General features: G+C 52.4%; 1 protein-coding gene across 3 annotated transcripts; it reads left to right on the top strand.

Annotated features, from left to right (window-relative positions):
- Positions 1-225: 225 nt before the first annotated feature.
- WNT11 (Wnt family member 11) lies at positions 226-27,487 on the top strand. Of its 3 annotated transcripts, none has more exons than XM_032680824.1 (6): positions 226-257; positions 3,353-3,583; positions 12,322-12,557; positions 13,066-13,343; positions 14,694-14,986; positions 22,803-27,487. In XM_032680824.1, the coding sequence occupies exons 2-6, from the start codon at positions 3,501-3,503 to the stop codon at positions 22,975-22,977; spliced, it is 1,065 nt and encodes a 354-aa protein (XP_032536715.1). In that variant the 5' UTR covers positions 226-257; positions 3,353-3,500; the 3' UTR covers positions 22,978-27,487. The 3 variants fall into 3 exon arrangements, with proteins under 3 accessions (XP_032536715.1, XP_032536714.1, XP_032536713.1); XM_032680823.1 differs by lacking the exon at positions 226-257 and adding an exon at positions 739-812; XM_032680822.1 differs by lacking the exon at positions 226-257 and adding an exon at positions 2,614-2,780.

Raw genomic sequence — 27,487 nt, 5'->3', positions numbered from 1 at the left:
GGAGCCCCGGGGGGGAATCCGGGGATGGAGCGGGGAGAGGATGCGGAGGGAGCCCCGCGGGGGGATCCGGGGATGGAGCTGGGGAGGGGATGTGAAGGAAGCCCCGGGGGGGATCTGCGGGCGCGGGGCCTTTTGTTATGCTAATCCGGGCTGACATCACGCCGCATATCAAAGCCGAGGGGGCCGCATATAAGGCGGCTCCGGGGGCCGCCCCGGCAGAGCGGCCCCGGCCCCCGCGCAGCCCGGCCCGGGCGGAGGTGAGAGAGGAGCGGAGCGGAGCGGAGCGGGGTGGGAGAGACGGTGCCAGGAGCGGGGGGACGGGACAGGGTCCCCGCGGAGCCCCCCGGAACTCCCGAGGGGCGGGGGTGGCCAGGAACGGAGGTTTGCGGGGAGCGGGAGGATTGCAAGGGGAGGGGATGCATCCCGAGGGATGCGCGAGAGCAGGGAGAGCCCGCGGGGTGCGAGGGAGAGAGGAGGATTGGAGGCTGCAGGGGGGAACTAGGGGAGACTCGGGGGCATGCAAGAAGGCAGGGAGACCGGGGGATGGCGGGGAGACCCGGGGGATGGCAGAGAGACCCGCGGGATGGCGGGGAGGGTGCGAGGAGGAAGGAGACTCGGAGGCTGCCTTAGAGCCCTGAGAGCCGGGCAGGGAGAGTGTGCGTGCGGGAGAGAGGGGAGGACCCGAGGGAGAAGGAGGCTCAGAGGGTGTAGAGAGCCCCGAGACCCACGAGCTGCAGGGGAGAGGGGAGACTCGAGAGTTTCAAGGGGGACTGGGAACCTCCCGGCTGACGGGAGAGGGGAGGCTCGGGGCTGTGGGTGTGCGGGGCGACGGCAGGAGCGGCCGTGGAGAGCGGGAGGCTGCAGGGGAGCGGGGACACCCGGGGGCTGCGGAGGAGAAGGGACATGCGGAGGGGCTGCGAGAGACGGGAGACACTCGGAGCTGGGACCAACTCCACCACCCCCTGTTCCTTCCCTGCTCCCGGTCCTCCCCGCGGGTCATTTGGGGATGTGCTGCCCCTAGCCCGGGCTCCTGTGCTCCCGGGGAGCAGCAGCCTGGCAGCAGGGGCAGGTGGATGTCTTTCCTTCTGGGTGGGAGAGCTGGAAAAATGTGAGCTGGATACTCACAAGTTGATACCCGGTTCAATTTTCCTGTTCCCATCCCCGAGTCCGGACTCCTGGAGGTGTGGGATGGGAGCGTTTTCTGTGTGCGGGAGTGGGACTGGCTGCAAACAGCCTTGGGGCGAAGAGGAAAGAGCTCTGAGGTAAAAACGGCTCCGCTTTTCAGGAGCCCGCGGGCCACTCGCTGCTGGTTTGATCAGTGACCCGGAGCTCTCCGGAGCTGTAAACATCACGTCTGCCCCAAAGGGTCTCCCTCCCCTCCCCTTGCAAATTCCTCTTGCAAATGTAACCTGTGCTGGACCGAGTGGAAAAAAAAGCATTATTACCCCCCCCCCCCCCAAATAACCGGGGTGCAATTTCAGGCCAAGCTTGCAGCTCTTGCAGCTCTTGCTGGGTGGGGATGGGGGGGTTAGATCATTTCTCTTCCCCTCCAGGGGTTGGAAAAAACCCAAACCGTGACTTTTTCAAGGCGGGAGGCAAAGCAGAGAATGGTGTTGGCTGGTCAGGTCTAGGGAGAGTAAAATCTGAGACATTTTACAGCCAATTGTGCAGCAGTTCACGGGAGAGAGATAAGGGGTCCGGAATATCTAAACGGGCACTGAAAGGCAAGGGCAGGATTAAGGGATGAAGGTTTCCAGTGTGCTCGAGGAAGGGTGGGAAGAAAAGAGCTCCCAAAGATTAAAAGATACAGAAATACTCTGAAAGAAGAAGTGTGTGTGTGCCGGGATGCTCATGGGAGCACTGCCTTCAAGGGACGCAGCAAACCCAAATCCAGGCGGGCTCTAAAGAAAAACAACCCGTGGCAATGAAATCCTGCCTCCCTTGTAGACAGCAGCGTTGTCTCGGACTTCAAGGGAGCCGGGAACTCGCCCCTAGAGGTTATTAAAATCCTTTGTAATAACAGCACTTCTCTAGTAACCCTTTACGCCGGGCACCGGGGCTGGGAGAGCCAAAAAGCAGCCTGAACGGCAAAATGTGCTGCAGATGGCAGAGAAAACACCCAGAAATATTCCTTGCCCCCGATCCAATTGCTCCCTGAACGCGGATACTGAGGCAGAAAGCTGCAGTTGGGCGAATCCAGAGCTGGGGGTCAGGTAGGATGTGCTTTTCCCCGGGTAAGGGTAAACCCCAAAGTGGTTCTGACTGCTCCTGCAACCCCCAGTGCCTCCTCAAACCCCTCTCAGGGGGTGACAGGGAGCATAAACAGCCCCGGCTTGGCTGTACCAGTGTGCCAGGGGATGGGCTCGGACTCCAGAGCTGAGATGTGGTGGGCAGGTTTTGCTGTTTATTTTATTCTTGGCTTTCTCGCGGGGTGGGAATCCACCACAAAGACCACAAAAAGCAGCCCGGAGCCGTGTCTGAAGTGAATAACTGAAGGGAAACCCATTTACTGCTATTAATACCGCTGCTAAAATAAGCAAGCCGTGCCCTGGAGACAGTCAGGACCCCTCTAAGAATTTAAGCCCTGCACCTGGTTTGTTTGTTTGTTTGGTCTGAAGAAGGGCAAAACAACAGAAAGAAAAGGAAGGGAGAGCTTTCTTGTCTCCTCCCGGCTGCTCCCCGGAGGCAGAAATGGGATTTTATGTTTACGAAGTTGCAGCCTTTTCCGTGAGCTCCAGGTGCCCGAGGACTTGGAAGGAGTGAGAGGCAGAGTTAATGAGGTGAGAAGGAAAGCAGAAGGGAAAGAGCAAAACACATTTGTTGTAACAGATCAGAGCGAAACATCTGCGGGGCACGGGCACCTGCATTGAGTTGGGAAAGGTAGTTTTCATAATTTGGCTTCTCTGCAAAAAAGAAAAAGCGGGGGGAAAAGAAATCTGGAGAGAGGGAGGGGAGAGATGAATAGCTGAAGATTTGAGCTAGTCTAAAGATTTATCTTTTTTTTTTTTCCTCCTTTTTCCCGAGCAGTTGCACAGACCTTTTGGAGAGGGGGATTAAAAAACCCCCCTAAAGTGAAGCAGCGAATGAAGTCTTGCCATGTGCAGGGTTAAATGGAAACACACAATCAGACCATAACTCAGGGGGTAATTCAAGCCATACGGGTTGTCTGTCTGTTGACTCGAAGGTTGTATCAAGGCTTGGCAAGGGAGGGGACTGAGAGGGGATAATCCAAACTTTTTCGTGATTCATAAACCACTCCTTTGCAATCGGAGTAGTGGATTTCTCTCTGGCCACGACTCGCTGAACTTCAGAGTTAACGCAGCTCAGGCTCTTTCTCTCCCTCCCCTTTCAGGTTGTTCATCTCCAAGAACAAGCAATACTCAGACTGAAGGGGAATACGCTGCGTGAAAAATCAGAGAACTCCTTTTTTTTTTTTTTTTTTTTTAAATTTTTCTTTGGAGAAGCTGATTTCCCTTGGCAAGAGGGGGAAGGTGGAGAAAATGAAGCCAAGTCTGCGATTTTTCTTCGCCGGTTTTCTGTCGCTGATTCTGCAGACAGGGCTTTGCTATGGGATAAAATGGATGTAAGTACCTGGCTGTCTCTCAGCATTTTTCACGTTTTTCTGGGCACTGCTGGTCTCTCACAGTTTGTACAACTGCTGTAAAGCTGTTTAAAGAGCAGCGAGCGCCGCAGTTCTCCAGGCATTCATTGATTTCAAGTGTGTGTACTAGGGGCTTGTGCTAACAATGTGTCTCCGTCTTCTTTCCAAAATACGAGTGATTCAGGCTCGGTTTTGTGGGTTTTTCGTCTCCTCATTGATACCAAAGGAAAGGCACACACTTGAACGGCTCACATGAGCCACTTAATGAAGTTTCTGGCGTTAGGTCCTGCCTCGCTGGGGAACTCTCCCACCAGGACCACTGGTCGTGCTGAGTAGGAGCTGAGAGCAGTGGGAGAGGCAGCTGAGATAATGCCACTGATCTCCAGCCACAGGGGATGCTTGACAGATAACATGGGGGGTTTTTTTGTGGACCTTTTAACCTTTGGATTTTGTGAAGGGTGTTAAAAATGAGGCGAGGAGGGTGGGGGGGGAGGAGGGTGAAGAAACACCGGGGAGTGTGGTCAAGTCTGGATTGAGTTTCCGTGGAGGTAATGCCACCGCAAACAAAGTGAAAACATCCCTATCTCCTTTCTTGGCTTCAGCCAGCGATCAATTAGTTGCTCACTGCAAAATAAACAAACAAGCCCCTCCAGCACCAGTCTGGTTTCACGTCCTTGGTGAGTGATCTGACTTTTCTACTTGGGTTTGGAGCTGGGCACAGAATAAATAAGGGGATGTGGCTTTGCCTCAAATGAGCATCTTCTGTGAAAGCCAAGCCCAGAAACACACAATACCGGGAAGACTGTTGTGCATTGAGGTAAAGATCTTCGGGTTAGCTGGGGAAACTGGGACAAGAGGTTCCTGTTTTGTTCCTTCTGCCACAGACCCTGTGCTATGTCTGATTCCCATTCTACTGTTCCAATCCCTGTCACTTGAGGATCTCTCCATGCCACCTTTTATAAAAGTTCTCTTGAATTTGGACGTCTGCAAATTCAGGTGTCCTGTTGGAGCCAGTGTTCTCATTGCCCAGCAGGCACTCAGGGCAGAGAGCACCTTCCAGACAGCCAGTCACCCTCTCCAAGCACAGACATCCAACCGAAATAGCAGAGGATGTCCTCTGGAGATGCAGGGGACTGCTTGAGAGGCTCCAGGGTCTAAGGACCACCTTGGGAGCAGAGTCAGGATGTGATTTGCTCCTCGCTGTCTTGGCTTTACACCTTGCAGCAGTGAGCCCAGCTCAGTCGCACAGCCCAGCAGCTGTTCCTTCTGCCAGCTCCCTCCCGTATTTAGGCTCGGTATTAGGGCCCTCAGCTCCTCAGGTATCGAGCACCTTGCACAGGGCAGGCACCTCCTTTCTGCAGGACGTTCAGCAACACGGGGCTCACCAGCAGCCTTTGTTTCTCTGCAGCACGGGAGGGAAGCTGCTCTGTGCCCCCCGGGCTCAGCAGGGCACCCGGTGCAGCACCACGACTGGGGGGGGGGCTCGCCGTGTGCTGGGGTTGGTGTCCCACTTCAGCAAGGTGCTAAATCGGGAGGGAAGGGCTTGGCTTCCTCCAAAGGGCAGGGGGGAGACGAGCTTCAGAGGGAGCCCGATAGTCTGGTGACAAGGCACTGACATGAAAAATGCTGGAAGGCAGGGCAAGGTCCCCCCCAGCTTTGCTGGCACAAGCAGCCTTTGGGCCGGGAAGCGGTTCAGCCGCAAGGGTTGATTTTGGGGATGGGGTGTGGGAGAAGCGTCTGGAGGCAAAACACTGCAGATGCTGCTCCTCCCCTCCCCAGCCGACATATCCCCCCCGTGGAAAAGCGGGTGGGGAGGATGAAAGCTGGGATTAAAGCGGCATTTGAAGCACGGGCTGTGTCCGGATGTGCCACCGGGGCTCCCTTCGCTCCTGCCTGGAACCTGGCAGGGACCTGGGACCTGCCCTGCCTGTCCCGCAGCGCGGGGCGCTGCCGGCAGGGCTTTCACAGCGCCGTGTTTGGGGTTGGTTTTCGTTTGCTGTTTCTCCTCCTGTGGAAACACGGGCCAGATTCCCCCTCTCCCCCTCACTCCTTTCCCTCAGGGCTCGGGGTCTGCCTGCGGAAATCCCGCGGGTAACTCTTGGTGAACAGAGAACCAAGCACCGAGCGAGCCCTCCGAGCTGCGGTCCCAGCCCCGCACTCACCCTCTGGGTGCTGTACAGTCCAAACCTGCTCCTTCCCTCTCTGCCTGGTGGATGGGGAGGGTGGGAAGAGCTCCACGGGGAGAGAGGGAAGAGCTCCGTGGGGAGGGAGGGAAGAGCTCCGTGGGGAGAGAGGGAAGAGCTCCGTGGGGAGGGAGGGAAGAGCTCCACGGGAAGGGAGGGAAGAGCTCCGTGGGGAGAGAGGGAAGAGCTCCACGGGGAGGGACGGAAGAGCTCCGGGATGTTTTCAGCCCTGGGCTGGTCTCCCCGCTCTGCCCGCTGTGCCGTTGTTGTAGGCACGGTGCCAGAGCCCGGCTTCAAAGGGGATTTGGGAGGGGAGGGGGAGATAAGGACGCGGGTTTCGCCAGCCTGGGGAGGAGGGAGCGGCTGATACGGCAGGCGATAGGAAATTCAATTTTGATTCGGAGCGTGATGTAATGGCAGAGGGAGGGAGAGAAGGAAAACACGCTTTTCAGCCATTTAGGACTTCCCTGTAACACGAATATCCCCATAAATGAGTAAAAGCAAGGAGAAGGTAAAAAAAAGGAGTTATTTACTTTATTTTATTTTATGTGGCTTATCTTTGTGCGTTGTGTGGCCCGGGTCCCCAGCTGTTGGCAATAGGCACTGGGCACCCCCAAGCCTCCAGAGAGGTGTGTGGACAGTCAGCATCTTGTAAACATGTCCTTGCTGATGGAGCAACTTCGTGGTTTGGGCTCTTCCACCCGAGCTCCAGAGAGCTGCCCAGGTGTACAGGCAGGGTGTGGACAGGTCCTCGCTGGGTCAGGGGTGCTGTGGGGAGGCAGCCTTTCCCTTCAATGCAGTATGAGACCCAGAGTCTTGGTTTTGCAAACACTTTTCCATCCTTAAAGTAGAGGGTGGAGGGGGTTACATCGTTTCGTGGTCCTCAGGGCTCGTCTGGTGTCCTGGTGGCTGGGGGGATGAGGCAGCCATTGGATGTGTCTCAGGGCCAGTGCATCTCAGAACTGTCTCCTTCCTGTCTCCTTTTGCAACCCCTTTGCTTTCCCAGGAGGGCTTTGGGTTAGGCCAGGCAGGTGCTGGAGCAGCTTTTTTGGATGGAACAGAAAACTAGGTGAGCACTAGAGGGAGCCGCGGCCAGATGTGCTGCAGATGTTGGCATGTCCAGGCACGGAGCAGCTTTGGAGGCACTTGTGCCTCCACAGGGGTTGGCATCTCCTCTGTCCCTCTGCACTGAGCGTCACCTTCAGGGCAAGAGTGGTTGTAAAGAAGCCAAATGCAGCAAGTGGGGTGTTTTCTTTTTTGCAGGGCTTGCAGAATAAGCTCATAACAGCAAGAGCTGGTATTAGGAGCTTTAGGTGGAGCTTGGTCCCTTTGGGGAGTCCCTGTTGTGGTGGCCCAGCCGTGCACTCTGGAGCCCTCCCCAGCTGAGCACAGTTCCCGTGGTTAAATCCCAGCCCTCCAGAACAGAGAGGTGGCTGAGCCACACCTCATTTGGGGAACAGGGGGTGTCCCCCAGCCCACCAACCTGGAGCAGCCCTTCTGCAGCCAGCAGAAAGCAGACGGGGGGGGGGGGGGGAATGGAAAGATTTTGTGCTTCCTGGCAGCTCCTGCCTCTCTCTCCCCCAGGCAGGGGTGGGAGGGAGCTGGGCAGGGGGACGGGGCGCCGGCGAGGAGCCCGTCTGCCTGGCACGGGGGATGCCAGATGAGCTGCTGGGAGAGGGCTGGGATGGGGGGGGCAGCAGGGGAGGGGGCTGGGGGCGAGCAGATGGGGGGGGACCACGGCTTTGAAGTTTGCTCCTCGCTCCGTGGGCAGCTCAGGAAAACTTGACAGAGCTCCACGGCCCTCTCGGAGCTCGGGGAGCCAAACTCTGCTGGCACCGACTTCAGTGGGGCCTGGGCTGGGAGTCAGCTGTGCCCACTGCTGCCAGAGCTGCCTTTGGCACCGGCTCTGCAAGCAGCTCTTATTTTAAGCTTTTGCTTCAGGGTTGGTTCTCCCCTCCTCCCTACCGACACCCCCCACTTCTCTCCCTCTTCCTCCTCTTTCTTCTACCACATAAATTCTTCTTCCCCGTTTGAAAAGGCTTTGCAGGACCAGTGGAAGTGTTTACCAGGGGATGTGGTGTCTTTCCCAGCGCTCGTGGTCCCCACACCGGGACTGGTGCAGGGCAGGGTGGCAGGGGCACGGGCTGCCTCTGACTCCCAGGAGCTTAGGCAAGGTTATTGTAACCCTCCTGCAAGCCTTTTCCAGATGAAAGCCTGAAAAAGTGAGGCTCCTGCAGACTAAAAAACCTTCAGTGAGATCGAATAGAAAAAGCCCCTCGATCTCTACCTCTCTTTATTAAAGTTTACCACACACTTCACTCTCCACAGCCATGTGATTATGTCTAAATCTTTCTGTTTCACCCAAATCCCTGCAAGATTAAGGGGTTTGGGAACAGGCATGAAAAAGAGAGCCTTTGCAGAAAGCAAAGCTGGCAATTGGAAGCAGGAGTTCAGGGTTTCACCAACAGTCCCCCTGTGAGACTTTTGGATCACATCACACGAGGGAGAATGGTGGGATACCCCCAGAGAGAGAGGAGACCCTTCCACCCTTTAAGGGTGTTTTAAAGGGCACCAATGCTTGGCTGCTCAGGTAAGGGTTTTTTTCTCCCTTTGGCTTGACCAGCAGCAGTGTCTCACTCACAGTGGACCTTGTAAACCAAACAGTGTGTGGCTTTTGCTGATACCTGCTGAGATCTAAAGGTGCTTCTCCCTATGAATAGGTGCAGCTCCCATGAATAGTCTTCTCATGGAGCCCAGACCTGCAGGAATGGGCCCATACCTCTCCAAGGACCCAACACTGCAGAGCATTCATGTCTTAGAATGAATTTATTAACTGCCTGAGATAATTAAAAGAGTAAACGAATGCCATGATTCATCCCTGCATCATATTTCCTCTGTAATTATGTTTATGGCTTTCTGTCAGGATCCATAACTTCAATTGAAAGCCCTGCTATGCTATATATAAAGCAGGAGGTGTTTGGTTTGGGGCCTTGTTTATTTAAAGGGATGGGTCAAATATGGATATCTGAAAAAAACCCCTGGAACAACCATCCCTCAGTTGTCCTCATCTTTCTGGAGAGTGAAGGATGGGGCAGGAGAGTCAGGGCAGAAGAGTAGGGTGTTAGCAGGAGCAAGCAGTGAAACCCAGCATTTCTAGGGCAGCAGCAGGTAAAACCCCCCTTCAGACGAAGGGTGTGAGCCCACAGAAAGATGTTTGTCAGGGATTTTTTCCCAGATTGAGGACTGTTCTGCTAACCCTGCCCTCCAGGGCTGCTTTGCTCAGGCTGGCTGTGCCCCTTTGGTTCCAGTTTCCTTCCCAGTGCAGGTGATCCCTGGAGACTGGGTGAAGGTAGGACAGAGACCCACCACCAAATCCCACCACGGACCAGACTCTCCTGCAGGAAGGTGGTTTTCTTTCCACTGCCCCACAGGTGTCCTTTCCAGGGGGTGGCCATCCCTCCTCTGATGCTGCTGGAATTCAGGGAGCAGGGAAGGGTGGTGCCTTTCCAAAGGGAGGGTTTAGAGTGACATGGAGTGGAGAAGACATTTCTGAATGTAGGACAGAGACTGGGCAAACCTGGGCTGTCAAGGCATGGACTAGATGACCTGTTGGGCCTCTCACATTCCTGATCTGTGGTTTATAAAGGCACTTTTGGGTCTCAGTGAGTGACTGCAGGAACTGAGGTTTCTTTTCCATGTCCATTACCCTTTACTTTTTCCTCCCAGTGCTTGGAGATGTTTCCAGTTACAGGTTCTCACAAGCAAAGGCACGATGTTCAGGCCTGGGAGATGTTCAGAAAACACCTTCCTGCATCTTGGAGTTTTGTTCTTGGTGGGCTCCCTGGAGCTGGGCTCATCCCATGGGGAACAGCCCCTGGTGCTGAGTTCTCCCCAGGGGGGAGGTGGTTTCCCTCTCCCATGAAGCCAGTGTCCCTGTCACTGCACTGAAAACCCTCTTCTCTGGTGGTGTTCACTCCAGGCCATCTGTAACAACACCCTCTTGGTGTGTCACATCCCCTTTTCCACACTGGGGGTGCGTTCCAGCCTGAACTCAGCCTTCACCCCAACCTGTCAGGGGTTATTTCTGCTGTTGGTGACTGGTCTGTGGTGGTGAGACACAGGTGCCTCAGTGCAGCCGTCCAGATCCTCTAAAGGTGCTGAAGGTCTCTATACAGGACCAGAAAACGTGGTGCAGGAGATCCATGGATCGTTCTGGAGGGCCAGGTGGAACATCCCAAGGCTTCTCAAGTGTCACTGGCACCTCTGCTCAGAAAACTGAGCTGGTGCCCCACAGCACAGCCTCTCTCAGAGCCTTGGAATGCTCCTCCTGTGCCTGAAGCTCGGGCTGTGGAGCTCTCTCCCTCCTCCTGCCACACCCTGCCTGCTTCCCTTCCCTGGCTGCTGGGACGTGCTGTGCTGGAGAATTTATCATTTTTACTCTCTCAGTGATGAGCTGCCTTGGCCTCCTGCCTGATTTGTGTTGCAGCCCATTCCTGGGAGTTGCTGATAGGCTTTCTGGGATAAGTTTTCACAGGTCCCCGGTGCCAAGTGCTGGGGGTTGGACACATCTCACCCAGCCCTGTGCTTACATAGTCCAGATGTGTCCCAGCTCAGTGCCTGGGTTTCCTGCACAGTGCACGAAAGGAGTGTTTCTAAGGCACTGTGTTATCTTGCTGCAGGTCTCACAAAGCACATCAGGCAAACTGCTTTCTAGATGTGGCTTCCTCCTGTCCTGCTTCACATGGAAGGCAGGATGAGCTGCCTTCTGGAGGTGCCCCTCTCCCAGCAGGGAGCACTTCATGGACACCAGTGTGTGAGGCACCGAGCTGAACTGCAGGGCAGCATTCCTGACCATTAAATTATAAATTATTTAGGTTGGAAAAGGCGTCTGTGATCACTGAGGCCAACCAATAACCCAGCACTGCCAAGCCCACCACTTTTTCCTTTCCCTTGAAATCCACTGGCCAGAACTCCTGTTTGCAGTGTGTTTAATGGGCCTCTTCAAACACATGCCTGATGTATGTGTTTACACAGCCAGCAGAGTGGGGCTTTCCCTTCCAGCTTTGCCACTGATTATCTGGTGCCAGAAACGCCAAACTCCAGTCCCCTGGGAATTTGTCAGCGCAGACCTGCTCGGCCCTAGCGAGGACTGTGGCTTTTCCCTGCTGGAGGAGTGGCTGGGGTTACTCACCAGCAGCCCTGAGAGAGCTCCAACACACACAGCAGCTGGTTCAAGCCAGCCTTGAGGGAGCTGGTGGAACACAGATATGTTTTCCTGAGAGCAGGAGATCAGAGCTTATACCCCCGCTTTTGGTTAGGGCTCAATTTTAGCTCTGTTTCCATCCCATTTAACTTCTGAAGGATGTGCATGTTATAGCAATAAAGTGCAATGCACCCAGAAATGTGTCTGCTAATAAGCCAAACCAACCAAGATGGCTTGGGATGAAAACTGAAAGGCAACACATTTAACAAGGAGAGAAGGAAATATGTGTTAAAGTGGTTGTGCTGCCAGGATCGGATGCCAGTTATTGATGCAGCCAGCTAGAAAGTTGTTTTATGGGAAGGAATAACATTTATGACTACCCTAAGCAGGCCATAAAGATACAAAGGGAGTAGTTACACACCAGGCTTCTGCTGATCTCTCTGGGTGCTTGGGGGAGAAGAGCACAGCCCTGCACGAGGCGTGGTAGCGCTGGCTCTTTTTTTGCTTTTTTCAACCTGGAAAAGTTGGCAGTGGGACACAGGAAGTACCAACAGGGTCTTTGGGGTGCTGTTGTTTCCTTCCACGGTGACAAACGTGCTGGGGCTGGTGAGTCCCTCCTGGGTTTGACCGTGGTGTTCTCTCTGCACCTCCTCTCGTGGTGCTTTTGCACTGTGGTTCCTGGGGACTGGAGAAACCCTCACCTACGAGCAGCAGTGATGGGATCGTGGAGGGCCTTGGCCTTAACTCTCAGTGGAAGCACATGTTTTGCAAATTTGGTGGCTTTTTCCTGGGCCTGGCAGGGGGTTTTCTCCGTAATTAATTATATGACATTTAGCATAATCCTTTGAGAGTGTGTGAGACAGACGCCGAACGCAAAACACTGATAACACCGATGGCACTTTTTTTCCCCCGAATGCCACAGTCCTGGAGGATCCAGCTTTCTGTTATCATGGAACTGATGGGCCATTTTTCACTCTACTGGGAGGTCTGTCCTCTTCATTCTTCAGCAAAAACCTTCCCATAGGATTTACACACTCAGTCAACTCGGCACGTGCCCCAGGAGCTTTGTGCAGACTCCCCTCCAGAACAGAGGGAAATGTGCACTTCTGGAGGGGGTTTCTTCCCACCTGCCTTAAATGCCTACTTTAAATGAGACAAATCACTCCTCCTAGCTGCCTGTCTTTCTCACCAGCTTCAACTAGTCCCCTCTTTACAGAAAGCTTCAGGTGAGCACAGGCCACTGGACCGAGGGTGGAGAAATTAACACCGACCTAAAGATCAACTTTTTAAACGCGTTTTAACCCTTTTTTTTTGTTTTGTGCTTGTCTCCTCAGAGCTCTGTCCAAGACCCCCTCGGCTCTGGCCCTGAACCAGACCCAGCACTGCAAGCAGCTGGAGGGGCTGGTGGTGTCCCAGGTGCAGCTGTGCCGCAGCAACCTGGAGCTGATGCAGACCATCATCCAGGCGGCACGAGAGGTCATCAAGACCTGCCGCAAAACCTTCTCGGACATGCGCTGGAACTGCTCCTCCATTGAGCTGGCTCCCAACTACCTGCTGGACCTAGAGAGAGGTAACCAGCCCTGCAGAGAGGGATGGCAGTGGGGACAGTCAGCCAGGGGGTGTGTGCTGGGCAGGGGAAGGGTCTTGTTGCTGGGGGGGACGTGGAAGGGCTGCACAGAGAACACTGTCCTGCTCTCTGAGACCATCCTTAGGGGGCCCAACCTGCCCATCTTGGCTCCAAGGCACCACAGCTCTTACAAAGCAGACCACCACTCTGGTCTGCTCATCCCATCGGGAGTTGTGGGAGGAGCACAGGGGCAAAAGGAGGTGGGAGAGTCCACTAAGGGGCTTCTCCACATGCTCCAAGAGCGGATCACACCACAGTGGACAAGCTGCATAAATCCACGTGACTCCTTGCCCTGCTGGGGTCTTGCCTTGTCTTGAAGAGCTGTGCTCCCAACTGGTGATGCCATGGGACACCTCAGCTGCAGCAGGCTGGTGTGTTGGCTGCTCTGTGGGGTCTCTTTTTTGGGGAACGTTGGCCCAGGGGGCTGAGCTGGAGTTGTTGTCTCTTGCAGGCACAAGGGAGTCAGCATTTGTGTATGCCCTTTCTGCTGCTGCCATCAGCCACACCATTGCCAGGGCCTGCACCACCGGGGACCTCCCTGGCTGTTCCTGTGGTCCCATCCCAGGTGAGACACCTGGACCTGGGTATCGATGGGGAGGATGTGCAGACAACCTCAACTATGGTCTTATCATGGGGTCCAAATTTTCAGATGCTCCCATGAAGATGAAAAAATCAGGATCACAAGCCAATAAACTGATGCATCTGCACAACAGTGAAGTAGGGAGACAGGTAACAAATCCACGAGAGTTGTTGTACTTGTACAAACGTCCGTAGTGCTCGGTGGCTCTGTGAGGTTCAGTGTCTCTGTCAGTGAGGGAGAGGAGCAGGTTTCTCTAATAATTCTCTATAAGTCCCCCTGGGAGTCAGGAGGCCCCAGGTGCCATAATGAGCCCTGTGTGACCGTGGGGGGGATGTCCCAGTGCTGCCTGAGAGCCGGGGGTGGCTCTGGCTTGCTGACTCAGGAGGTGTGGTGGGGCTGGGCTTCCAGGGGCACTGTGCAGGAGAGGTGCTGTGTAAGTGTGGAGGATCAGCATCTGCAGCAGCTGCCTCCAGCCGCCCCTGCAGCCAGGAGGGATGATTTCTTCCCCTTTTCAAGCTGCTTTGCTGGTTATTGTTCTGGTGTCTGGCAGAGTTCAGCAGCTCACACCCAACGGAGGGATGATGCTGACCATGTGCAGTGGGTGTGCTCCGAGGTGCAAACCCCGAGAGCAGCCCTCCTGCAGCTGGACAAACGGGTGGGGGACTGTAAAACCGACCCCTGCACCCACCTCTGGGGCTGCTCCCACCACACACCCTGTACAGACAGAACCTGGGGCGTGCTGAGCTCACGGGCAGCGCGCTGTGAGCCACAGGCTGAGGGCACCTCTGCAGAGCACAGCCACGCTCAGCTTCCCTCCCCTGGGCCTTTTTGCTCTGCCACCGCCACCCTGTTTGCTTGGGGGTTTTGTTTTGTTTTGTTCAATTTTGTTTTACTTCTGTGATGTCTTGAGTTTTCGTTTCAATTGCGAAGGGCGGGTTTTTGTTTTGGGCACGGCGTTGCCATGGCTGGTGCATTCAGCCCTTCCTGGCAGCGTCTGCCCTGTCCCACCGAAATGAGACCAGGGCAAAGCCAAACTAAAAGGCTCTTTTGGCCCCATGACCAGCAGAAAGGCAGAGTGAGAGTGCCCTGAATTCATCACAGCTATGACATTTCTCTTGCCAAATCCCAAAGCTGCCGGAGGCTGAAATGGATGTTAACGATCTATTTGTGGAGAGCTTTGATTTTTTCAGCTCCTATGGAATTTAGGGGGTGGAAATGCAGCCCAGTGGAGATATCTGATCAAAATTCAAAATGCTGCTCTGTCTGCTGGCTGCAAAGGCGCCCTGGTGAAAGTAGTCCTGGGCTGATAGTGATCACCAGGGAGCTGTGGGATCTCATTCCCTTTGCAAAGCAGCTGTTCCAGAATGACTGAGCAGAAATGAGAGCAGCAGTCCTTCTCTGTAGCAGTCCCTGCTGAGAAAGGGCCTTCTTTAGCAAGCTTGTGGGATGTGTGGAGGAAAGAGAAGGGCGTTTCCTAACTCCTGCATTCCTTTTTGCAGGTCTTGAAAGCCTCTCTTGAAATGAAATGTAAGTGCCATGGAGTTTCTGGGTCATGCTCTATCAAGACCTGTTGGAAAGGCCTTCAAGAGCTGCGAGACATTGCACTGGACCTCAAAAACAAGTATTTATCTGCCACCAAGGTCGTTCACCGGCCCATGGGCACACGCAAATACCTCGTGCCAAAGGATATTGATGTCAGGCCAGTTAAGGAGACAGAGCTGATTTACCTGCAGAGCTCGCCTGATTTCTGCATGAAGAACGAGAAAGTGGGCTCACATGGCACCCAGGACAGGTGAGGGTTCTGCAGGGGGTGCTGCCTGCACCCTGACCCCAGAGAGGGAAGGGGGGACACGTATGAATAAGGGGTGAGTCACTGGGGAGGCAGCACATGCCTGCAGGTAAAAAACATCTCTAACATATCTATCTGCAGATGCCCAATCCTGTTAATGGTGGCTGTGGCCAAGACAGGGCTTCTGACACCTTTTGCATCACCCAGGCAGGCACAAGATCCAATTTGAAATTCCCCTCAGCTCACCTCCACAGGAATCTGTAAGGATCCAGCAGCTGCTTTACACTGTGTTGGGTCTCAGTCATTGCTTGCAGTCACTGCTGGTCAGATGAGTTGTTAGTCTAAGGCTCCTCTGAGTAGGTAAATATTAACCCAGTTAGGACCAGTGCTCCTATACAGCCTGAAAATAGCCTGAAAAACTACAAAGATATTTTTTACATTTTTCTTCTTCTACTGCAGTTCCAAAGTCCAGGTGTGTTTGTGCTGCTCATGACTCTGAAGAGGAATTTCTTTCTCTCATTAATATTAGAGATTTAGGGCCATCATGGCCAAGCCCAGCCTCTCCTGGGCAGGGTGCTGTCCCCTTCCACAGGCAGCAGACATGCCCGTCTCTTCCCACCCTCTGCTGAGTTTCATCCAAGACAAACTAATTGGGCATCTCAGCAGCGTGAGGATCTCTAGGTGGGCAGACCCACCTGATCTCTCTAGAGCAGACCCATCAACAGCTAAACAATTGTGTGGTTCCAGAATTTTCTTGCTGTTTGTTAGGTGGCTGTCTCATTAGTTGCTCTCTTGCTGGTTTGCTTTTCTTTAGGCAGTTCTCATAATGCTTCTTTGCTCTGTGCTGGGAACACCAGGCTGAGGTTCATCTCCAGCCCAGCAGTGGAGCAGTAATTACAAAGTGAAGATGTTTAGGGATCACTGAGGGTTGCAGGGAGAAAAAACCCCATGTATTGAAACTGGTTTCTGAGGGGAAATGTCATCTGAGTGGAATTGGCGGTTTTGTGGATTTGTATGGATTTTGACTTATTTGTGTCTTGAAAAAAACCTCTTTGTTGTGTCGCTCTGTTTTGAAACAAACAAAAAAAACAACTGGTGGAGGTTATTTGGAAGTGAGTTTTATAGGAATTGTATGAAATGAACAGGTTGTGTCAAAACCAAACTGAATTCACTACAGATTTGACAAGTAAAACATTTTCCATGCGCTGAAATCCTTTCAAGGGGGGAGGGAGGTGTGACTTCTTCTTCATCTTCTTCTTCATCTTCTTCTTCATCTAATCTCATTTTACAGCAGATCTCAACATTTTATCCCAGCGAGGGATAAAAAATATGTCCAGGTCTTGAGTGACTTTTTTTCCCCCCCTTCTGGGGACGGGGAAATGTGTGTTGCAGGTGTCCCTTTATCCGGGCGGGGTGATGGCAGTGACTGTGAGGCTGCCAACCCCGGGCCCCGGGGAGGGAGGATTTAGAGGCTGAGATACTCGGGCAGGAGGGGATGACTTTCAAAAGGAACATGTCAAGAAATCCTCCTCCTCCTCCTCCTCAGCTGTGCAGGACGGGCTGGCTGTGGGAGGGCAGGAGGGTGAGCCAGGCCCACGCTCAGTTCTAAGGTCGTGTGTAGCTGGGCTTCTTTTCATCACAATCCATCTGCAGGCTCTCCAGAAAGTGCCTGGGGTCTCAAAGCTGGCACGTGCAACACAAGCCACAGCGGCCTGCTTTAAATTAGCAGAGGAAATAGGTGTGAAATGCACGTTTTGTGCGTGAAAATGGGTGTGTTCTTCCCGGGGGGAACGGGGACAGGGAGGGGATCTTCCCTAACCCCCTCCTCCCGTGGGTGCCTTTTTCCCCTTCGCAGTTTTCCTCTCATGAAGAGGACATCCAACTGCATTTTGAATGTGGTGGCTCTGTTCCAGCCTGCTGCAGGCTGCAGATAATTCCTAGTGACAGGGGTGAGGAGAAGGAGCACAAAAGGGGTGCTGTTAGAGAAGGTACAGGAAGATGTGGGTCCTGCTTGCTGCACAGAGGTAAAAAAACACCCACTTGGAAACAGCTCAAACAGGTTTTTAGTTTATAAGTTGGGTCCTGGAGGCATCTGAACATTTTATTCCTGTGCACATCCAAATTTTCTGGAGGGAGATCCCGCTGTTTCCCACTACGCTCTTTTTAAGGTCTTTTATGGCAAATGCAGTCAAAAAGGATTTTTTTTTTTGTGGTGGTCCCCTCAGTTCATCTTCTCTCTTCTCCACCACCTGCCCATTTCCTTTTTGGCCTTTTTCTGGGTGCGGAGGTCAGTCCATGGGTTGTTAGAGTGTATTCCCCTATCCCCATAGTCTGGGAGACTTCAGGCTGGGCATCTTCAGCATCTTTCCAGCCCTGCTTTCTGCCTCCAAAGGGATTCAGACGGGGGGAAGTCCCCACTAACAACCCCTTGTCCCGTTCCTGGATTAAAATATTCATATTGCTGCATCTTTTTGTTGCAAAAATTGATCAGTTTTGTACCATATCCCCCCTCCCTCTCCCCACATGTGGTGCTTGCTCAGAGTGCACTGGGAGCAGGATGGAGGCTGCTGGTTCCTTGGAACACCTCGGACATGCAGGTTTTCAGTGTGTGCTGCAGGGAACAATCCTGCTCCAGCAGGTGGGTGGAAGGGGTAATCTCACTGGTGATCTCTCTAATGTGAGGGATCACATGATGCAGACTTACCGTGTGCTTTTCAGGCAGGAAAGGGAATTGAATTCCCTTGTAGTGGAACTGCCTGAAAACCCACTTGCAAAAGGTGCACCCGGTTACTCAAAAGCCATTCAGAGCTCTTTGCTGAAAGGATTTCAAAGCCCTCTTCAGAACAAGCCTGAAATGTCTTCTAGGACACCTTGGGCTTTCTTAGCTGGTTGAAATTAGAAATGGTTTGGAGACCTGCCTGCCTGCAAGTGCTTGGGGTGTATCCAGGTTTCAAAGGCAGGGAACCCAACCCAAACCTGAGATCTGAAACCTCTTTGAAGCGCTCGGGGTCTGATCAAGGAACTGAGTTGTGCAGCCAGTGCCCAAGTCTCCTGCAAACGAGACTTTGCTGCTGCCACACAGACTCCAGCCAAACTCTGTGTGCTTATATCCCACTGTCCCACTTCCAGAGCCCGTTAAAAACGGTCTGGAGGAAAACCTAAAGAAGCTGATCTGTGGAGCTGCAAGTGGATTGTACGGCTTTCAATACAACAAATTAACCACTGGGAAAAAAAAATGTAAATGTTCCCCTTTCAGGAGCTGGGCCAGCTCTGGTTTTTTTTGCATTTTCTCACCTAATGCCTGGGGAAGATTGAATCCTTTCTACTCTGAGAGACCTGGATTTCACCACAAATTTTCTTGAACAGAATCGTGAATAATGAATTTATTGATGGAGGGAATAGTTTCACACAGTAAAAATGGATAATGGATCCAGCTCTCCTGAATGCATTTAGTCCCTCTGCATCAAAATGGAACTGGAGTTAGGAAAAATTGGGTCTGGGAATGATTTTCCATGGACCCTGATCTTTTCAGGAGCAAGGCTGTTACTGAAGATGTTTCTCTGCTCTTAAATGCAGTTTCCCCAAACAACCTGTTCCAGGGTTTTACTGTCCTCAGTGTTATGTTTTTCTTAATCTGAATTCAAACAAAACATAATCTAAAATCAAACTAATAATTTCTTGTCCTCTCTTCTCAGCATATAAAGAGGATTTCTTCTCTCTCCTTGTTGCAATAATCTTTTATGGATGGGAAGACACCTCCTCTTACACACTTCTCTAAATAAGTTCCTTCATAATTTTCTAGTTTTCTAGTTTCTGAACTGCTCCTCTGGCTCTCCTGGGAACAATCCCACATTTATCTGGATCTTTCTCAAAGTGTGGTGCTTACTTTGCATTTTAATCCACTCTCACAGAACATTCGCAGCTCCTTCTGCCCCAGGGTTATCCCACATTTTTAAGCTCACTCTCTCCTCCTCATTAATGAAAATCCAGGCTGGTTCCAGGCTGTCCCTGGACATCTCCTTGCTGACATGAGCTATTGATAACTCTCTCTCTCGTGCAGTTGTTCAGTGTCAGTCTCAGTCATTCCTTGGGGATGAGAAAGCAATTTAAAAGTAGTTAAGATTCTGCCCTCAAAATCTTACATGAAGCTGGACTTTGATGTATTTTTAGGGACGTCCATTGTGTTACACACCTCCTGAGGGACTCGAATTATTTTTCTCTTTCTTTGTTTTATGTACAGTAATGACTTGACATTGCTGGAGCAAGGTGCACCAAAGAAGTAAGTAGGAATTTGATTTAAAAGAGGAAAAGATCAATCACTCTTTTACACAGCAGTACTGTCTTGTGGGACTCGTAGCTGCTGGAGTTTGTGGAGGCAGATGGTTTCCCTGAGGTCAGAAAGGGCTGAGGGAAGCACACAGCCAAGATGCCCACAGGAGGATACTGGGATGTCAGGGAAGGAACATCCCTTCCATCATCCCTAAAGCAACAGCCCAGGTGCTCGTGGGGTGTGAGAAACAGGGCTAGAGAGAGGGGTCAGATTTGTGTTTTCCTCACCAGCTGGGAGGTGCCCTGGGCCAGGCAGGCAATCACTGTGCCCCAGAGTGACCTTTCCTATGTCCCCACGAGCAGCTTTCCCCTCTCCATGGGACTGATGGGATGAGGTTCCAGTGCACGTCTGGCCTGGCCCTGTCATCCATCACCTGTCATAATTGTGGGTGACACAGCACAGACTGGCCTCACTTTGGGTCTCAGATACCAGCTGCATAACCAAAAAAAACATCTGTCCTTCTGTCTGCTCCTGGGACAGAGTGAACTGGGATCCACAGGGACACTTGGGACACGGCCAAGTGAACAGCTGGACTCCAGGGATCTCAGAGGTCTTTTCCAACCTAAGTAGTTCTATGATTCTGTGATCTCCCCATAGCTTTTAAAATCAAACTCCCCACTCTCCATGTGGGGGAAGACTCTCAGAAGTGCTGGGATGTCCTTCCCTGTCTCTGCCCAGGAGCCTTGCCCACGATGGGGCCAGGGGGTTCCCGCAAATGAGGGCTGCAAAGGGGGGATTTGGAGCAGCACATCGAGTGGGGTTTGTCCAGCCAGCAGGGCTGACCTCCTCCCCCCTCACACAAAGACGGGAAAAGCGCTGTGACAATGCACAAGGCTGTTCCTGAGCCGGGCCCTGGGCCGGGCTGGCGGCCGGAGCGTCGCTTTCCAGCCGCGTTCCGAGTGCTCGCGGAGGTCACGGTGTTGTGTTAAGATGCAATCTCCTCCTCGGTGTTTTCTCTCCGAGGCTCAGGAGGAGGGCACTTCTGGGGGTTGCTGGAATCGTGCTGGACCAGGCCCAAAACAAATGAGGCTGAACTTAACCCGTCAGCGGGAGCGGGGTGGGATCCAGCCCTGGGCTCGGGGAGCAGCTGCTCGGGGCAGCTTCCGTGGGCAAACTCTGCTCCTTGGGCTCCTCTGTCTTCCCCCACTCACTTTTTCTTGAAACATCTCTGTTTTACCTTGTTTAAGGAAAAAAATGAATGTAATTCATCCAGGCCTACACTTTAAAACAGAAACCAAAATCTCTGCTTAGTGGCATCGCCAGGAAAGCTTTTTAGAGCCCCGTTTAGGCTCAGGATGGGGTCAAAAGCTTTGTTTTGTCTATTCAACTCATCCATCCACGATGCCCCTGTTTCCTTATACCGAACTGAGGGAAGCTTGAGGATTTTTTAGTAGGATTTTGGTTTTTTCCTTTCTTTGATCCAGGCTGGGTGGGATGGGGACAGCTGTGGAAAGGTGTATCTCCTACTAGATCCACTTTTTTCTTTTTTTGGCAAACCACAGGAGTGGATGGGGGAAAAGGGAGAATCCCACTGCAGCAGGAAGAGGAATTTTACTCTGTTTGGATGGGGTAAATGTCACTGTTGGGTACTTTGTGTGCCTGGGGAGTGAACATCCTCAGGGGGGAGCTGGAGTCAGAGTGAGCCCCTGTTCCTTTGCTTGGCCATTTCGGTGAGGTCTCAGCGTGAGTGGTGTGGATGCTCCACACATCCCTGACCAGGCTGCAGCCCCCCATCCTCCCTGGGTGAACCTCAGCCTTTCCATCCCCTAGCAAAGCTGAGGAAGGTTGTCAAACACCCTCCCCTCCTCTAATGTCAACACGCCCGTATGTGAACCTTTGCTCTGAATATTTAATGCATTTACTAATACATTTATGAGGAGTCATGTGGAGGTTTCCTCGTGGAGGGGCCCTGGTTCTCAGGGGCAGTAAGAGGGCCTTTGGTTCAGCTTGGCAAACACGCTCAGAGAGCTGCAGACTCGGCTCTGCTGGAGGCTTTCAAAGGTTTGTAAATATTGACACACACTCCCCAACGAGGGGGACTGGGGGGGCCTTTAAACACTGAACCTGGAGAGGAATGCGAGGCAGAATAACAAACAGGAGGCAGAAGAAAATGAAGGAAGAACAAGAGCAAAATCTCAGCACTTCATTAATCCCGTGACTTCTCCTAAAGCATTACCTCATGAGGAATTCCTATAAATCTCATGGATTTGTTCTCATCCATTAATGGTGTGCTCAGCTCATGCTCCTCTGTCCTTTCCCTGCCTCAGAGCATTTCTGTCCAAAATAGCCACGCAGAGCAAGATTTGGGAGAGATGTCAGCAGTTCCCCCACTCCACAGACCACCTTTCCTGCAGCAGTTTTGAGCCTCCATCACATTCACAGCCGCTGGGTATTGGGTGCACGGTGAGATTTGTTACCCTGAAGTGCAAGCATCTGACCAAACATGGACAGCTCCACCCTGGGTTATCTTTACAGTTATCTTTTTTTCCACTGGGAAACACAGCTCCAGGACATGGTTCATCTCATCCTGGTGGGCTTTCATGGCCAGTGACCCAACTTGGAGCATTTTAGGAGAATGAGACAGATGGTTTTTGAGCAGCACAGCTGTGAAATGGCAATCAATGAAAGACATTCCTCAGCCCATGAGTTGCTCCTGAAAACCTCGGGCCAGTCACTTGCGAGCAGACAAAAATGAGGGAACCCAACACAAGGGCCGGCTTACCCTGGTGGGTCTGGCTTTAATTAAAAGCAGAAGCAAAACAAGCAGTGGAAGTCCGTGTGATATTTGGTGACCTGTCATCCTGCCCTGTGTTCCTGCCATGCTTCCTGCTCCTGGGTCAGGACCTGGGGTGTCGTGGGGCTGCTCACGCCGTGCTGGGAGACGATCAAGGGGGAAGAAGTGCAGCTCTGCTGGTGTTGGTTGTGATTGCCCTGATAGGATCAGTGCTGGATGGTGGCTGCAACAGCCTGCTTGGGATCTTTCCCAGCCTGGGATGCTTGGCATGGAGCCTGTGCAAACACTGTGTGGCTGCAGGGTTCCTCCTCTGTCTTTTTCAGGTTGGGGAGTGCAGGACAAACACCAGGGTTTGTTCTTTGGGGTGTCATCTTCTTCCAGCTCCTTTCAGACAGTTTTGGAGCCTGCCTGGGAATACAACTTGCTTGGGATGAGGAGTTTTTGCTGGGGAGGTATCCCAAAACCTTTGCTTGCCTGCCTGTGTGGGAGGCAGGTTCAGGAGCCTGAACTGGGAGTCAGAGCAGGAGTTGGGCGTGATTTTGGGTGTCAGAGCAGGTGATGGGGGTGCAGCCTGGGGGTCACCCTGCTGCCCTGGCAGGCATGGGGGGCTCCCTCTGCCACGTGCTCTGTGCAGCTGGGGTGTTCCTGTGCCCCAGGCAGCCCTGCAGAGCTGTCAGGCCCAGCAGCACCTCGGGGTAGTGCCTTGGGAATCCCTGCAGGAAATGCACTCGCTCACAGCATCTTCTCTCTTCCAGACAGTGCAACAAGACTTCCAACGGGAGCGACAGCTGCGACCTGATGTGCTGTGGCAGAGGGTACAACCCCTACATGGACAAAGTTGTGGAGAGGTGCCACTGCAAGTACCACTGGTGCTGCTACGTGACCTGCAAGAAGTGCGAGAGGACTGTCGAGAGATACGTGTGCAAGTGAACCCCCTCCCCTGCCCCCCAGAGCTGAGACAGCAGCACCAGCACTACCCAGAGAACAGAAAACATTGCCTTGACCAGAGGTCATTTATCTTGCAAAGACACAGACTCGAGGGAAGCTGGCAGGAGGAAAAGCGACCAATCACACCAGTAAGAATAAGACCCTTAAAAAAAACCTCCCAAAAAACCCCAAAAGCAACAAACCCACAAATGTTTCCCCCCCATCAACAAAATGCTCTCTGAGAAGACAAAGCCTCATTTGGGATGGTACCTCCTTCAAAAATACTTCCTATGGTTGCCAGTGACGTCCAGCCATCGAGTGCCTCAGTGTTCTGGGAAACAAAAGTAGAAACTTTCCCCAGGGGAAGAAAAGCAACTCCTGTTTGACAATAACTGAGGCTCCCACCTGCCTGTGCCTTCCAGCACAGGGACTGAGTCTCCATCGGGACCATCCCAGAAGGGAAAACACCACAACTTTACAGCAATAACTTTTTTGCCAAAGACTTAATTTTTAGCAGGGAATCACCCACTGGGAATGATAAAGGTGGAAAGGTTTCTGGTCAATCCCCTGAAAGGAACAACTCATTTTATCCTTGCTTTTACACAGGTCTGCGACTTTGAAGTCGCTGCTGCAGGAAGGGCTGTCCTTGATTTGTCCAGGCTGGATGGGTTTTCAGATTCAGCCATGGAAAAAGTCCCCTGGGACTGGGAACCCCTGGGGGCAGGGAGTGTAGGGCAGCCTGAGAAGGACTTCTTGGGGCCCACGAGACAGTAGTGGGGCCGTCAGGACACAACAACAAAGTGAAGTCAGAATCCAGCAGGAAAGTAAGACCAAAAGCAAGCCCCTGCTCTCTTTCTGTTTGCCCTTTGGGTGTGGTGCCCTTGGTTGCTGCCACTGTCCCACACTGGGCCAGCAAGTCCTTGGGGAAATGTGCCACTGGCTCTTTTCCCTCGGCAGAACTGTCGGTCCAACCCCAAGACCCCGCGGAGAGCGGGGCAGTGCTGGCTGCAGGGAGGGCAGCCCTGGAGGGCAGCAGCCATTCCCAGCAGAAGGGAGTGGGAACATGCCAGTACTTCCCATGGCCCTGCCCTGGCACAGCAGAGAACCACTACCTGTGGCTGTAAATATTTCCTTTTGTACGCGGCTATACGGCAATATTTATATCTCGTGCTTTCCTCTACTCTGCTCCCTACGTAAACATATCTATGTACTATAAGCAAGCATTACCCAGAGTGTGAAATGAGCGCTGAAGTTACTGGGGCAGCAGCACAATGTCAGATGATTGTGTTTCCTGCTTGGATTTTCCCAGCTCTGATTTTCCTCCCAGGGATGGGAGAAGAGCAAGGCTCGAGGCACTCGAGAAGTTCCTCTATTCCCTGCCTCCCCTGCCTCTTCATTTGGAGCAGAATCAGCCAAGATACAGCCAAGACAATGAAACAGAGCACTGGGAGAAGGGAAGAGTCACCGTTGTTGTTTTGCTATTTTATCAGTGACCCCTCTCATTGGGAACATTTCCCAGTGCCCCCGAGGAGCTCAATAACAAACAGGACCAACTCCTCTCCTGGGGGTTTGCTCCTGGCTCCTGCACGTGGACAGGGGGATGCTGTGCAGGGCAGCTTCTGCCTTAGGTTTGGTTCCTTTCTTTGCTCTGTTTTCCCTTTGCAGTGGGCATCCAGCTCTGTGTCCCACTGAGGAAAGGCGACCTTGGGGAAGGATGCTGCTGTGATGTCCTTCACATCATTCCCCATGCAGAATGCTGTAAGCAGCCAAAAAATCCCTCCTGCAAGAATGTAGGGGGACACTGGCACTTTCCTAGGGGGGAAATATGGCAGTAACACCACAGCCTCTCCAAATCCTCTTCTTTTCCCTGCTCAGCCATTCTCTAGGGACCAACTGCCTCTGACATGTCTGTGAACAGCCCTGGGGAGCTGGAGGAGAAAAGCAGCAAGGGCTGTGAGAGCAAAATTCGAGAGATTCTGTTCTCCTCAGCTCCTTTGCTTTGCTGGGATGGGTTTGGCCTCCTGGCCCCCTTCCCTCCCCCAGCCACGAGCAGGCAAAGAGAGGCCTTCGGTGGTTTGTCAGTGGTTTGTGTTCTTGTCACCCCATAAAAGCTGGTGGACTGAACGTCCCTGCAGTGCAGTGTGATGAGTGCTGGGTGTCTCTGGGCTGACATGCAGACAGGCTGGTGGCACAAATCCCACTGCTCTCCAGCACCAGGATCTGGCTTCCTTTGATTCGTAAAGAACTCTCGTTCTTTTGAGGAATTTTGTTTTCGTTTCCAGTTTCTGACGAAGCCAACAAGGCAGGGATGTTCTGACCAAAGAAAAACTTGAGCATTTCAATGTTATTCTGTAATGACTCTTTTTCTTGCTCCCTTGCTGATGTCCTGAGTCTTTCTGCTTGGTGAAAAAAATAATAAAAAGGAAGAAATGCTCTCTAGGTACATTTTTTCAGCTGCATTCCGCTCCTCCCATGTCAGACCTGTGATCCTCCAGTGGCTTTCTCGTGTCAGAAGAAAGCACCACTTGGCAGAACATTAGAGGGCGTGAGAAAACCTCTCAGGCACATGCAGGTCGAGCAGGTGGGACAGGGACCTGCAGCAGAACCTCAGCCCTGGGACACCTCATGCTTTGTGCCTGGTACTGGAGATGCTGAGCTGAGGTGGCTGAAGTGTTTGGAGGTTCCAAACCTCTGCTGTCTTTGGATAATCCATCCTGGGCTTCCTCTGAATTTTACTGCTTTGGGAAAAGAGCCCGTGTGGCCCCAGCCCGTGGCTTAAGCTGTTGCTCTATGAATTCCCTCTGTTACACCACTTTTGCCACAGCTTCTGAGTGTCAGGGCCCTTTTTCTCTCTGGAGTAGCTGCACACTGCATTTCCCTCGAATACCAACTAGGAATAAAGAGAGAATGTGCACCACAGGGCCATGCTGGTGGAAGGACTTGTGGTGCAGCTTCTCCAGAGCTGTCCCTGGTGCTTCACTCCTGGCCCAGCAGCAGAGCACAGGGAACTCAGGAGGGAGAAGTGTCCTCGCTCCCAGCTGCAATTCCTGGTGCAAAACGTGCCTGCTTAACTGCCCAGTTATTTCCACAGCCAGGGGGAGGTGTCCCTGCCCATGGAAGGGGACAGTTCCACTGGAACTGGATGATCTCTGAGGTCCCTTCCAACCCAAACCATTCCGTGTTTCCATAGTTTTCTGTGTGGTCTCAAAGCTGTTTGGGAGCACATCTGTCAGTTTTGCAAGGAAAAATATATCCCTCCTTCCCTCCCCCAGGCCCTCAGCAACCAGTTTTCAAGGCTTTGCTCTGAAACATGGAGAAACTTTCAGCCACTGAATAAAATGGTTTTAATTCCTGGGAATTAATGCTACAGTTCCCTCTCTTACAACATTCCCTACCACATCCCAGCCACTGGTACAATTTGGCCCAGCTCCACATCCTACTGCACAGCACTGCTGATTTACACTGGCTGGGAAAAAACACATCTGATTTCTTCCCATAAATCCTATAATTTCAAAATCTTACGCTGTTACCCCAGAGGGAAACGGGTAAACCATCTGGAAGAGTGTTATGTTGGTGGCTTTGTATCATTTATTAATTTGGAAAAATATCTATGATTTAATGAAACTGTTTGGACTTAATGCTATTTCCAAATCTGAGGGTTTACACCCTGTGTACATCCAGCTGGCTTTGTGTTTTTTGATGAATTCCCCCCCATCCTCACCCCCTTCCAGTTTTATATCATTTAGATTTCTCCCTAAGGTAGGCAAATGACAGTCATTACAAAAAACTCCCGTCTGATTGCTTGTTTTAGTCCACAAAAACAGAAGGTATCTTAATCATGCTAAAGCAGACAGCCCACAGTGTTTCATGTGCAGCTAGAAAAGCCCTTGATGAGGGGAAGGGGAGTGAGGAAAGGAGGCAGAAATCTGAGTACAATTAACAGAGTCTTTGGCAGGAAAATGATAAAAGAGTCCCCGAGGGACCATCCCTTTTCCTGCTGGAAAGAGATCCTTGCAGCACCTTCCAGGTGAGCCAGACCTGTGCTGCCCAGCACCAGGCACCTGCCTGGGGAAGATGGTGGGAGGAAGCTCTGGAGGTGCTTGATGTGGGGAACAAGTGGAAAATTCAGCCCTGGGACTCCTTGGTGTTACCCCCCACCCGTGAGGAAGGGTTTGCCTTCCCTGCCTCAGGTTGTGAGACATCACTGCTTTGCTCCCCAGAGCATCACAGGCAGGACTTTCTCCTCTGCACAGGGAGACAGAGTTGAGAACAAGGTTTGAGAGAGGCAGAGAAATAACAGGAAACTTCAAATCCACCTGAGATTAATGACTTTAACATGTACAACCTGTTGTGTTGTGTTTTGTTTTCCTCTTGGGACCAGTTTCATCAGTCAGACAGAGTTTGATTAAATGTCTCAGCAGAGCTATGGTTTGTTCATCTAGAGCACAGATTACCCTCTGTTCATGGAAGCAGCATTAGCTGTGTTTTCGAATTGTAAGAGCTACAATAATAA

This window comes from Chiroxiphia lanceolata, chromosome 2 (genome assembly GCF_009829145.1).
Source record: "Chiroxiphia lanceolata isolate bChiLan1 chromosome 2, bChiLan1.pri, whole genome shotgun sequence".
Lineage (NCBI taxonomy): Eukaryota > Metazoa > Chordata > Aves > Passeriformes > Pipridae > Chiroxiphia > Chiroxiphia lanceolata.
Note: the sequence above shows the minus strand (reverse complement) of the source record. Positions and strands in the feature narration are given on the sequence as shown.

Excerpts from the sequence above, each read along its gene's own strand:
- WNT11 (XM_032680824.1), top strand. The coding sequence starts at position 3,501 with ATGAAGCCAAGTCTGCGATTTTTCTTCGCCGGTTTTCTGTCGCTGATT. Across the intron at positions 3,584-12,321 it reads TGCTATGGGATAAAATGGAT|AGCTCTGTCCAAGACCCCCT; the intron begins GTAAGTACCTGG and ends TTGTCTCCTCAG. Across the intron at positions 12,558-13,065 it reads CCTGCTGGACCTAGAGAGAG|GCACAAGGGAGTCAGCATTT; the intron begins GTAACCAGCCCT and ends TGTCTCTTGCAG.